The 13,072-nt window shown below is 49.9% G+C and overlaps 1 protein-coding gene across 3 annotated transcripts in view; it reads left to right on the forward strand.

Annotated features, from left to right (window-relative positions):
• The first annotated feature begins 218 nt into the window (after positions 1 to 218).
• The window catches only part of AJAP1 (adherens junctions associated protein 1), a 189,029-nt gene continuing 176,175 nt past the window's right edge, over positions 219 to 13,072 (forward strand). For all 3 annotated transcript variants that reach the window (XM_060259498.1, XM_060259499.1, XM_060259500.1), the window contains exon 1: positions 219 to 323. In XM_060259498.1, coding sequence (XP_060115481.1) covers positions 295 to 323 — 29 coding nt within the window. In that variant the 5' untranslated portion in view covers positions 219 to 294. The remainder of the gene's footprint in view (positions 324 to 13,072) is intronic.

The following is a 13,072-nucleotide window of genomic DNA, read 5'->3' on the forward strand; positions in this document are numbered from 1 at the left end:
ACTTGCGCACCCACTTTTGGGGGGCCACCACCATGCGGGGACTGAAATAGGCAACCGACGCTCGCCCCCCCCCCTCCCCGGCAGGGGCTGAAACTGGGAGCCCCCACCCCCAGCCGCCGTGTTTGGGGTCCCTGCGAACTCCTCCGATTCCGGATCCCTCCGATCGCTTCTCGCCCCTCCTTCCCCCCCACGCCAGGATTGCGCCCCCCATGTACCCCCCCGGTAGCACGCATGGCGGGGCTATGAGCATCTGATCCCCCCCCCCGCCCTTTTCCTGGGATCCAAGACGTGACAATGTGGATACATCAGTTTTTAGTTACTAGGTAAGAGAGATCGACGGGGGAGGGGCGGGGATCGTCTTTTGGGATGGGGGAGGAAGCTTTTAAGCCGATTTTTGTTTGGGAGGGGGCACGTTCATGCATTTGGGTAGGGAGAGCTGAAGCGGGGTGGTGGTGGTGGTTAGAGAGATGCTGGGACGAGTCTCTGATTTGATTTCCAAGATTTCTCCTTGTCGAGAGTTGGGGGGGAGGGGAGGGGGGGCTGACGATGCAGATGACCTTCCGCTTAACTTCGGCCGGCCCCAGGGGAGAAAGGACCGGGGAGGGGAGGGGGGTCCCGGCTTTCCCCCCGCCCGACCCTCCAAGCGGGCACAAACTCGCTCCCCGCGCTGCTATTGCGCAGATGTTGCACTGACTTTCGGCCTTTTGCGCAAAAGGAGAGCTCCGCGTCGGTCGTTCTGGAAGGCAGAGATGGCAGCTGGGGTGGGGGGAAGGAAAGGACCTTGGGGCTGGCCGGACTGCAGGGCCCCACGAGGGGCTGAGTGCTGAGTTCAGGATCCTGCCCTGGAAGTTCAAGCTTGGCTCCCTTTCCCCTCCCTCCCGGTTTGTATTGGGGTCAGTCCGACCAAACTGCGCTGCGGTTGCGCTCTACCTGGATGGGGATTGAGAGAGTTCCTTTGGAACAGCTCGGCTCTCTCCCCCTCCCCACCCCGCCAGACTTTCGAGCCCCGGGGCAGGCGTTTCCCCGAGAGCATCGTATGGGACAGACTCCCGAGAAAGTGGGCAGAGGACTGCAGCCTTGGGGGGAGGGGGGCGGAGAAGGGAGGCGGTGGCGAGGTGGGGCCGGCCCTGGACTGTCTGGCCCCCCAGGCGAGGCTAATTTCCGAGGCGCCCCCTGCACGGATAACATCACTGGGTCACATGGAGGGGGGGGGGGTGCCCAATTTGGTGTCCCCAGAAGGTGGGCGCCCTAGGCAATCGCCTAGTTTGCTCAGTGGCAGGGCCAGCCCTGTGTGTGGGGGGGTGTTGGGGGTGGGGGACGACAGCTCACATTCCAGCCAGCCCCAGACCTTGCTGATCCGCTCCCGGAGGCTAGCTGAGCGGCGGCATCGGTGCGGCGATGTGGCATGTGCCAACTTGCCTGCGGCTGGTTCCTTAGATCGACATGTACACTCAAGGGGGGGTGGGGTGGATATGGAACTCTGGAGTTGCATGGGGAGGAGGGGGGGGGCCGCTTTATGCAACAGCCAGATCTCGCACACACGGAAACATGTGCTCTGGCACGACGCCTGCATGGCGGTGCGCTCGGATCTGGGGAGTCGGCAGGAGGGGACCAGAAAGGGTAGAAAGTGGATTCCGGCCCCAAAGGAAAGGCAACCTCGAACTGGGGTTCATTGCAAAACCATTAGGGCTTTCTTTCTTTCTTTCTTTTTTAATTCTTAAGACAATAACGGTCTTTCGACCTACTGGCCGGGAACAGGTGCGGGGGGGGGGGGAAACGCTGAGCTTTTCTAGGCTTTGGGAAGAACACAGGTGTTAAAACAAAAAAAGGTCATGCCGAAACATGCTCTCCGTTTGGGAGCTCGACTTGTGGGCGGAGGGGGTTGGCTGCTCCTTGGAGATCGGATGTGGCTACAAGACCGAAGTGTGTGTGTGTGTGTGTGTGTGTGTGTGTGTGTGTGTGTGTGAATAATGAAAGCCGAGCTGCTCTTCATGCGTCTCTCCACTGGGATGCAGCAGACGACTGGTTTGTGGAGAAAACGTGGAGCCAAAGTCGGCTTCTGTGCCTTCCACCTGTGAGCCTCTCCCCCCTTTCACGGAAGAAGATGGAGCTCCAGCAGGAGCTGGGATGTTTCTGGGAAAGCCGCGGGCTTGATTTGTTGTGTTCTGGAGCGGGGTGGGTGGATGGGCGGGTGTGGGGGGGGGGGCATGCGTTAAGGCAAAGGGATCGAAAGTGAAATCCTGCAGGAATTTCGGCCCCCTTCCTTGAGTACCAAGGAGAGGTCCATGATCTACATGGTGGTTTAAGGGTTCAGGCCCCATGTGCTGAACCGGTCTTGGGCATCTTGAGGAGTTATAAAAAAAATGATCCAAGAGGGATACTGATTTGAGCAGGGACCAGTAATGGCTGTCAAAGCCCAGATAATTCTGGAAACTGTTTTTTGAGGGCAGGTCTAGAAGGTCAAGATCATGTTTTGGCCTTCCCTTGAACATGGGTGCGACCCCCAAAAACTGATGAATGTAGAAGGCCTGATGTTTCCTTGAATGGCCTCCTGAAACCTTGCTCCGTCTCCCTGCTTCACGGAAGGTTATTGTTATAAGATGATTGCTATAAGGAACGGCCTGACCTAGTCAGTCAGAGGATGGGTCTGTCTAGCTTGGTAGACTGGATTCTGGCTTACCACAGTTCCGCAAGGTCTTCCCTAACGCTTGCGACTTGAGATCCTTTTAACTGGATGCGACAGGGATTCAGCCCAGGACATCTTGCATTTGACGCTGTGCTAAACTATATCGATCTTGCTTGTTGAACGGCATGCGTTTGCATTCAGGTCTCTCTGTCCATTTCCTCCTTCATAGGATGGGCTGGGCCGGTTCACTCTCATTTTCTGCCCATGACATGTATGTTGTCACCTGGCTGGGCAAGGTGGATTGCTTGATGCGCATGGGATTGAGGCACGGTGTGCAGGATCCCGTCATGTGTGAAGACGCTCCCATGGAGCTAATCTGCAGCGCCTTCCGTCCTGACCTAGCAGGCTCACCTTCCCTTCCTTGTTCGGGCTTGTTTCTTTTTGCACCGGAGGGCACTTTGGTTTTTGCGCTGTTTCCAAGCCTCGTGCATAGACATGCGGAAAGGAGGAAGCGATCTGTCCACGATTCTCTGAGCCCGGTGCAGGATATGCTTTCGGGTTTCTCTTGTGGCTGCGTGTGACAGATCAAGGAACCATCTCCAGATGCTGGAGCTAATTGTGTCCCTTCTTGGAGAGGGCTGGTGTCGAGGAGTTATGTAACAGAGATATATATTTTAACATTGTTGCTGCAAAGTCCTCTCCAACTGGTGTTTGGTTTTTGTTCCTTGGCGGCTGGATGGGGCAGAGGGTGAAGTCCGCTTTCTGGAAAGGCCTCCCGTTTGAAGAGTTCATGAGAGGGAGCTGTTTTTCTCAGACGTGTGGGCAGTCCGAGTAAGCAAGTTTTCAGTTTCAACCTACAGTCCTAGCAATAATTCACAATGGTTTTTCCCAGATACATAAAATGAACTGGCAACACCCCCCCCCCCCCCCCCACGAAATGCAAATAAAAAAGCAGCCACAACATATAACATTTGTCATCAGTGCGGCAGACAGAACATTTAAAATGAGTTCCTTTCAATGTAACCATGGTACACAGGCTGGAAGAAATACACCCTTGTTCTTTCTTATTTTTCCCCAGCCTTCTACTTGTTTTGCATATTGGCTAGTTTAAAGCAAAACGATCTAATGAAATTAGGGGCAAAGTTATTCCAAGGCTGATGCAGTGTTTCCCTTGCGATGTTGTGCGATTTGTGTGTTTGCCTTTGGTGGCTACAGCCGGGTGCACAGAATACCAGATAAGCCTGCCCTGTTTGTTCAGACGTTTGCTGTCCGTACCGTCTTAAGGACCAGGAAATTGGAACTGTGGTGCAGATAGAAAGGGGCTCAGTTGCGATGGCGCCTAGGTGGTCACAAGAAGGAGTTATTGGCTGTCATCCAACAGAACAGACTGCTGAAATCATACCCAAGGGTAGCAGTGGAGAAGACACATAATCAAACCTGCAGTCTCCTTCCTGACAATCGGTATTTGGCTTAAGGAAAAAAAGATTCATATGTAGCCCTGACTGCGCTCAGGAAATTGCAGCCACAGCACCGGTTTGTGCATGCCATGCCCCATACAGCACATGGAAACTACACTGGTGCGTGCATGGTCCTATAGCAAGGGTGGCCAAACTTGCTTAACATAAGAGTTGCGTAGAATAAACATCAGATGTTTGAGAGCAACAAGACATGAATGTGAAATGTTTGAGAGCCAAAAGACAGGAAGGAAGGAAGGAAGGAAGGAAGGAAGGAAGGAAGGAAGGAAGGAAGGAAGGAAGGAAGGAAGGAAGGAAGAAAGAAAGAAAGAAAGGAAGAAAGAAAGAAAGAAAGAAAGAAAGAAAGAAAGAAAGAAAGAAAGAAAAAGAAAGAAAGAAAGAAAGAAAGAAAGAAAGAAAGAAAGAAAGAAAATAGATGGGGAGGAGGGAGGGAGAGGTGGAAACAAACAACTTTAAATGCATTCGCCAAGCTGGTCTGGCTTGGCAAAGTGATTTAAAGAGAGAATGCCTTTTCCAAGCTGGTTGGTGGGACGGTGGGGGCTTCAAGAGCCACACAACATGTGTGAAAGAGCCACATGTGGCTCCTGAATTACAATTTGGCCACCCCTGCCTTATAGGGTTGCCAGTGGTGGGTTGGAAGAGTTGGGGGATGCATCCTGGGGAAGGCAGGGTGTGGGAAGGGAGAGGACCTCATTGGGGTTTAATGCATACAGCCCATCTTCCAAAGCAGCCATTTTCTCCAGGGGGACTGATCTCTGTAGTCTGCAGGTTAGTTGTCATCTCCGGGAGCCAGCTGGAGGTTGGCAGCCTAGGCCCTGGTTAAATTTGGTAGGACTGGGTTCATTTCATCAGCTCGCGTTCATGGGAACCTTATGAGTTTGTGATGCAGCTTTCTCCACGGAGCCTACATTCAGCCAAAGCTTGGAAACGATGGCTCTGTTCAAACATGCTTGTAACATCAAGTTCTGATATATGGTTTAAAACCCCCTATGAAATGGATGATTAGGAAAGGGACGGGAAACCAAACGTGCTTGTACATTAAGTGCTGATATATGGTTAAGACCCCCCCCCCCCCCCCATGAAATGGACTGTTAGGAAAGGGACTGGGAACCAAACAGCGGCATGGCTCAATTTGGATTGCCGTAGGTGTGGATCTGTGTGTCAAGTGCCATCGTGTCACAGCTGACTTATGGTGACCCTAGCAAGAGGCATTCAAGGCATGTGAGCAGCAGAGGTGGTTGGCCACTGCCTTCCTCTGCAGGGACTTCCTAGGTCAGGGGTGTCAAACATGCAGCCCGGAGGGCTCCTATCTGGCCCCTGAGCAACTGGCTCTTGTCTGCTTCCTTCTCCCTCTTGCTTCCTTTCGCACCTCAGCTTGTTTTGCAAGGCTTGCTCAATTGCACAGGAGCTGCAGAGCAAAACCTAATTTTTTTCCCCATTGGTTGAGGCGCCTCCCCTTTCTGGCCCCCTGGGGAGGGAGGGAAAGAGCCAGAGTTTCAAAGATTTCAGGTTTTCACGGCTGGTAACATCATTAGGGTTTGTAGAATCTTTCGGGATCAAGTGCCGTGTTCTACTGGAGAAAGTTTTCCTTCCAGACGTTTCGTTCTCAGCTGCGGAGAACATCCTCAGTGGCGTTGCAGCCGGAGCAGGCGCTCAGACCTTCTTGGCTGCTGTGCATTGAGTGGGGCCAGGGCTGCTGGAGAGCTGCTATATCTAGGCTGGAGGGGATGTGATGAAAGGGCAATTGGTTTGTGGATGTGCCCATTGTTTGGTGGGGCTTCCTGGAAGGGTAGTGATAAGCCAGAGTTTCCTTTGCCCAGTTCCCTGGATCCCATGGGAGAAATACAAAGAAAGCACCTTTAAGACCAACAAGTGCTAATGTTTTAAGAATGTTTTAAGTTTTGTTTCTTTAAACTTTAGTCATGATTGTCTGTGTCCTTTGAAAAGTTTATATCCCTGCTACATAATCTTAAATAGGTACACACATGGCCTGGCCCAGTCCGACAAGGTCTCATTTATGTCAGATCCAGCCCTCATAAAAAATGAGTTTGACACCCCTATACTAGGATCTCCCATCCAAGTACTGACCCTGCTTAGCAGCTGAGATATGACAAGATGGGCCTATCCCATGCCACCTTCCCTCCTGTGGGAAGAATGATCCCTTCCTAAAAGGCTCGGCCATTTGGTGTGTGTATGTGTGTGGGGGGAAGGACTCAAATTCTGGAGGCCTAGGCGTTGCCACTGAAAGATAGCAGCAGTAGGTCTCTTTGAACTAAGCATTATATGTGTGTTCTTTTGAATATAATGAGGAACTAAATGTGGTATGGGAGGGTACAAGATAGGATCTTTAGGGACCTTGGTGGATTTCAACCATCTGGTGAAAAAGATACCAGAGAGATGAAAAAAAGGTGAAAAAAGGACAGCCAAAGTGGTCAACGTCAACTGTACGAGAAAGACAGGAGTCTGAGGCTTTGGGGGTTAAGTGAAAGATGACCAAGTGGGGACAGGGTAGAGGTATCTTAAATAATGCCCTGGATGGATGAAGTAGACAGAGAGACCCTATTCTCCTCCAGTGATGCTGGAACTCAGAGGAGTCACTCGGCGGAAGTTGTCAGCAGAAAGTTTAGGACAAAAGGCAATACTTTCCTGCTATGAACTCATGTTATGAACTCACTGCCACAAGATGGTCGCTGGCATAGATGGTTTGAGAAAAGGTTAGACGTTCAGGGAGTGCAAATCAGCCAACAGCTGGAACCTCCAGTCACCAATGGTGCCAGATGTGGGTAACTAACAGCAGTGCTTTTTTGGTAGCAGGAACTCCTTTGCATATTAGGCCACATTCCCCTGATGTAGCTAATCCTCCAAGAGCTTACAGGGCTCTTAGTACAGGGCCTACTACAAGCTCCAGGAGGATTGGTTACATCACAGTGTGTCTGGTCTTATATGCAAAGGAGTTCCTGCTACAAAAAAAAAGCCCATAGGGGATAGCTAACAGAGGCCGGCTGCCTGATATTGGAAACAGAATACTGAGGATGGACCTGGTGAGACTGTTCTTATGTCTGCTTGTTTTCTGTCTGCCAGACAACACGCCACATGACACATGAGAAGCATTTGCTCTGTCCGTGGTGGTTCGTTTCCATAGAAGCTGCCACCTGCTGCTACATTCTCCCTGCACGAACCAGCTGTGAAATTGATTAAAATCTTTGTACCCAGCCTTTCCCAGTGGCTCCAGGCGGGTCACAAAAATCGTATTTAAAATACACAACGAAACTCCAAATGACTCCCCCTCCAAATGCCTAAGGCTACAAGGAATTGACCTTTTCTTACTGCTTCTTCTGAGGACTAGAAATTAGGCACATTTTGGAGGAAGAAGTGTGGGTTTGAAGGCATTCATAGCCAGGAGGAAGGGTGAACAGTAGGTAACTCCAATGAAAGGGTGAACAGTGGAGGCAGTGCTTGCTCCAAAGCTAACTCTGTAGTAAGGTTATAATGGTCCAAGGCTGCAGGAGGCTCACCAGGTCCCCCATGGCCACCAGCAGGGGGCAGCAGGGTTGCCAGATCCAAGCTGGGAGACTCCTGGAGATTTGGGGATGGAACCTGGGGAGGTCAGGGGCCTCAGTGAGGGACATTGCCACAGCTGCCCTTCAAAGCATTCATTTTCTCCAGGGGGATTGATCTCTGTAGTCTGGAGATAAACTGCAATTCTGCGTGATCTCCGGGTCCCACCTGGAAGCTGGCATCCCTAGGCTGCAGGGGAAGAACTCTGGAAGGCAATCTGCCTCAGAGAGGAGACCAGCATATCACTGGATATTGCCCACAGAGGACAATCCAGTTGCAGACAACGGGCTCCAGCGCAGCTTAATCCTGAGGAGGTTTTGGAGGTTGATAGAAAAGTAAATCTGAGACTTGAGATCTCTCCTGTTTTGGATGGGGTTCTGGTCCCTCTGAGAAGCTGAGCTTGCCGCTTGGGAGAGCTGTTTGACCCAGCAGTCCCCTTAGAAAACCAGGCAGCTGCGGTGCCTCAGAGTACCTTTGCCCAGCTTTGGATGGCACATCAGCTGTGTCTGTTCCTAATTCAGTCAGATCGAGCCACAGTGCTGCATGTTTGAGTTACAGCTAGTCTGGGCTACTGCAATGCATTCTAACTGGGGCTACACTGGAAGGGGGTTCAAAAGCCACAGCTAGTGCAGAACGCAGTCGCTAGACTGCCAGGAGCATGTGACCCAAAGCAATCACACTGGCTTCTGATCTGGTCCTGAGCCAAATTCAAGGTGTTGGTTTTGTCCTTTAAAGTCCCTGTATAGCTTGGGACTAGGATATCTGAAGCAGTGTCTTCTCCTATACGTTCCAGCCCAGGAATTGCAACCACTGGCCAAGGCCCTCCTGATTGTCCCACCGATCAAAGCAGCTCATCTGGTGGGGCCGCAAGAGAGGTCCTTCTTGGCAGCTCCAAGGTTATGGATCCCCTGGAATGACAGCTCATCTTCAGACCACACAGCAGTTCCCTGGAGGAAATGGACGCTTTGGAGATGGACTCTATAACCACACTAAATCTTCAGATCACACCTTTTCTCTTTGGACAACCACATAAGCTTCTTAGACATAGCTGGCTTCCTCCATGGGCTCAAGGGTGGCCCAGAGAGTTCCAGTCTCCCATATACTTGGAATGGGGGGTGGGTGGAACAGATAGGATAGGTGAAAGCTTGGTGGGAGGTTTGGGAGTAGGTACCTAGGGGAAGGCAACAGTGGGTGCACCGCTATGTTACTTCTGGGGAGAATGTGGAAGTGATGTAGGGTAGCTCTAGGAATCACCAGAAACTCTGTGGTAAAACCATACCTTTGTAGAAGCCAATTTCCTTTGGTGTAGTGGTTAAGAGTGGCGGACTTTAACTTGGAGAAGTGGGTTTGATTCCACACTCCTCCACATGCAGCCAGCTGGGTGACCTCGATCAAGTCACAGTTCTTTCAGAGCTCTTTCAGCCCCACCTACCTCACAAGGTGTCTGTTGTGGGGAGAGGAAGGGAAGGAAATTGTAAGCCCCTCTGAGTGAAGGGCAGGGTATAAATCTAGTCATCTCCTCCTTTTTCTGTGATCTCGCCACATCAGAGCCTATATGCACCTATATTAATGGTATGTACACATTTCTCATGGTACTCATTGTTTGAAGGTGTTCTTAAAAGTTGCAACACCCTTGAGGCATGGGGGTATATTGGAATTGAGCTTCCCTCGCTAGCAATTCTGAGCCCCCCCATGGTTGCCAAGGAACAAGCCCCCTGATGGAACTTATTAGGAAAAGCAGAACAAAAACATAAACCAACCCAAATATTATTCATTATTGTAGAGCTAATGGGATGGTACCTTGGGGCCAGATTTCTGTTGCTTGAATGTTTGTTTGGTGTAGCTAAGAATGCATTATGAAAGCAGCAGGAGAGAGAGGAAGGAAGAGAAATGGAGAAGCAGAGAGAAGCAGAAATGAGAGGGTTTTTTTAAAAAAAATCTCATCATTTTAGAGCTTTTGATTACCTTCGTGTTCCACCTCCTGTCAGAGCTGTGAGTCAACTTTCCTCCCAGGGCATGGCTGCCCTGCAAAGATGTACCAATTTTGCTGCCCTGCCTTTTAGACAAAGCAGCCCTGATTTTGACAACTACACCTTTGCGTGTATGTGTTGGGGGTAGGGTTGCCAACTCCAGGGTGGGAAATTTCTGGAGATGTGGAAGTTAAGCCTGGGGATGGTGGTGTTTGAGGAGGGAAGGGATCCTTTTGAGAAGGGAAGAATCCACCCTACAAAGCAGCCATTTTCTCCAGGGGAACTGATCTGTATGGTCTGGAGATCAGTTGTCATTCTGGAAGATCTCAAGGCCACACCTGGAGCTTGGTAACACTAGTTGTGTTTGGGTATGTGTGTGTGTGTGTGTGGGAGGGCAATAGCAAAATCTGAGTCTTGGGAGAACCTCTGGTATTAAGCTGGTTTGGAATCAATGCAAATTTTGGCCTGTAGAAATACGCTCAGACCTCAGATTCAGCAGGAGCTCACAGGAGCACAGCTCCTGAACCTTTCTGAGGGTTCCCCCTCCTCCTCCCCACCTACCATGTCCATTGAATAGTAGGTGCAGCTGCATAACAATCCCTGGATTAGGAGAGTGGGCAGCCAGCCATCAGCAGCCCTCATTAACTCCCGGAGAAGCCTGTGCCACCCTTTCTTATGTGATTTGGGGTGAGAGTGGCTTGTTGGCCTTTTGACGGGGGGGGGGGGTGGTGGCCCAAGAGAGCCCCAGGTGAGCGAGGCCTGCTTGGGCTGGCTGGATCTCTAGCCAGCCCAAGCAGGCCTCACTCGCCCAGGGCTCTCCTTTCTTGCCAGTTTGGTGTAGTGGTTAAGTGTTCAGACTCTTATGTCGGAGAACCGGGTTTGATTCCCCACTCCTCCACTTGTACCTGCTGGGATGGCCTTGAGTTAGCCATAGCTATCGCAGGAGTTGTCCTTGAAAGGGCAGCTGCTGTGAGAGCCCTCTCAGCCCCTCCAACCTCACAGAGGGCCTGTTGTAGGGGGGAGAAGATATAGGAGATTGTAAGCCTCTCTGAGTCTCTGATTCAGAGAGAAGGGCTGGGTATAAATCTGCAGTCTTTTTCTTCTTCTTGCATCAGGTTGCTTTTGGCTGGGGGGGTAGCGGCAGCGTATGCTAATGAGCTCCACTACCTATTTTTTTTACAAAATGACCCCTGAATACACTTACTCTTCTTTACTGACTGTAGATCTATTCTACTTGTTCCATGGAGCTCAGGGCAGCGTGCATAATTCTCATCTCATTTTCTCTTCACAGCAAGCCTGTGAGGTGGTCTCTGGTGACAGAGAGGGTGGCTAAGTGAAGATGTGAAACCGGGCGGGTCTTCTGGTGGTAGTTTGACAGTAACCGCTTTACATAGGGTTGCCAGTCTTGGTTTGAGAAAATTCCTGGAGATTTGGAGGTGGACCCTGGGGAAGGCAGGGTTTATGACAGGGAAGGACCACAGGAAGATATAATGCCATAGAGTCCACCTTCCAAAGTGGCCATTTTCTCCTGATGCACCAATCTCTGTTGCCTGGAGAGGAAACAACTCACAGGTGGGGTTGCCAACCTCCGTGTGGGGCCTGGAGTTCTTCTGGGATTAGTACTGCTGTCAGGTCTAAAGAGATCAGTTGTCCAGGAAGAAATGGTATCTTCAGAAGGTGAACTGGATGGCACCCACCCACATAATGGCTAAGGAGCCCCCCCTCAAACTCGTGCCTTCCTTAGACTCCACCCTCAAATATCCAGGAAATTTTCCAACCCAGAGTTGGCAACCATATCCAAGAAAGAAAGGGAAGAAATAGAAAAGTGCCTTTGATTTTGTATACACTGGTTTTAAGTTTATAAAGGAGAACCTATTGATTCCGTTGTAAGCTATGAATCCTGTGTCTGCGTGAGAAGTTATTGAAATTGGGTTCCATTTTAACAGACTGATAACTGAAGAACGCCAGTATTGAAATGTCTTGGAATCTAAAAGGGGCGTCGATCTTATGAAGGCTGTAAAGATTTCCTGATCCTTCAACTGGAAAGAATTCTAGAACACGCTATTGACTGTGTTATGGACTTTATTTTTAGGAGGAAAGAATTATGAAGCCTACGAAGATTTCTTAATCCCCCTATTGGGAAATTTTGGAATAGGCTATTGACTGTATTAGGGATTATTGTTTGGCGGGAAGAAATAGAAAAGTGGCTTTGATGTTGTATACACTGGTTTAAAATTGTAAAAAATACATATATTTGTTGGAGTATAGAAATTGTTTCTTCAGCGGTATTCGATCTGACTGCTTTAACGCTGAAACCCCTTCCTCTGTGTAATTGGTCCCAGCAAAAGGCAGATCTAGCAATCCATATTCCCTCTTAAACTGCAGAGTCCTGTGAGCAAAAATTCTACTTTGTGAGCCACTGGCATTAAAGTTGTGAGCTACTGGCATTAAAATTGTGAGCTACTGCATCAGTTAGTTTGCTCTGGAGCCATTCTTCCCGAGCTAAGGCAAAAATGTGTGAACTGGAAGCTAAAAATCTGTGAGCTAGCTCACAATAACTCAGCTTAGAGGGAACACTGCTAGCAATAGAGGTTCTGCAACAGAGCCTCATTGGCCACCTCAAAGTGCAGGCAGAGAAAGAGCCTCCCTGGGGGTCAGTGCAGTGAAGGGGATACGCCTTCGAGTCTGAATGGGGGGAACTCAAGCCTCCATCTGTGTTTCAAGAGTAAAATCACCAGGAGGCATATGACACTGGCAATATTCCCTCCAAGCTGCAGAGTCTTGTGAGCAAAAATTCTGCTTTGTGAGCTACTGGCATTAAAGTTGGGAGCCACTGCATCAATTAGTGTGCTCTGGGGTCATCCTTCCTGAGCTAAGGCAAAAATGTGTGAGCTAACTCGCACTAACTCAGCTTTAGAGGGAACACTGGGCACTGGTGTGGGGCAAGGAGGGCATTTGGTCTGGACGGAAGCTTGATAGGGTACCAAATGGATATCGTATGAGAGTCATATTCTGGTGCGTAGCCAAGTTGGTCAGAAGCAGCAGAACAAAGATTGAATCTAGAGGCACCTTTAAGACCAACACAGTTTTATTCAAAGTGTGAGCTTTTGTGTGCAAGCACGCTTCTGCAGATATAGTGAAACGGAACTTCCTCAACTGTTAAATATAGGAAGAGAGAGGGTGGGGGTGTTAGTTGTCAGGAAGGGCCAATTAGAGTCAAGACAGACAGAAACAAAACTGGAAATTACCCGTCCACCCATAGAAATAGAGGGTAGCAGTAAATTATACGACACGATAAAGATGTTTAACAGATTTGAGGGTCAAGCAGGATTAATAAGCTTAGTAATATGGTTACCATTTGTTTGGATTCAATTCTTGGGGGGGGCAGTGAAGGAAATAAATATGTCAACCTCGAGATTGCTGTATCCCTAATTGTGGAATGT

The sequence above is a fragment of the Heteronotia binoei genome, chromosome 18 (assembly GCF_032191835.1).
Source record: "Heteronotia binoei isolate CCM8104 ecotype False Entrance Well chromosome 18, APGP_CSIRO_Hbin_v1, whole genome shotgun sequence".
Lineage (NCBI taxonomy): Eukaryota > Metazoa > Chordata > Lepidosauria > Squamata > Gekkonidae > Heteronotia > Heteronotia binoei.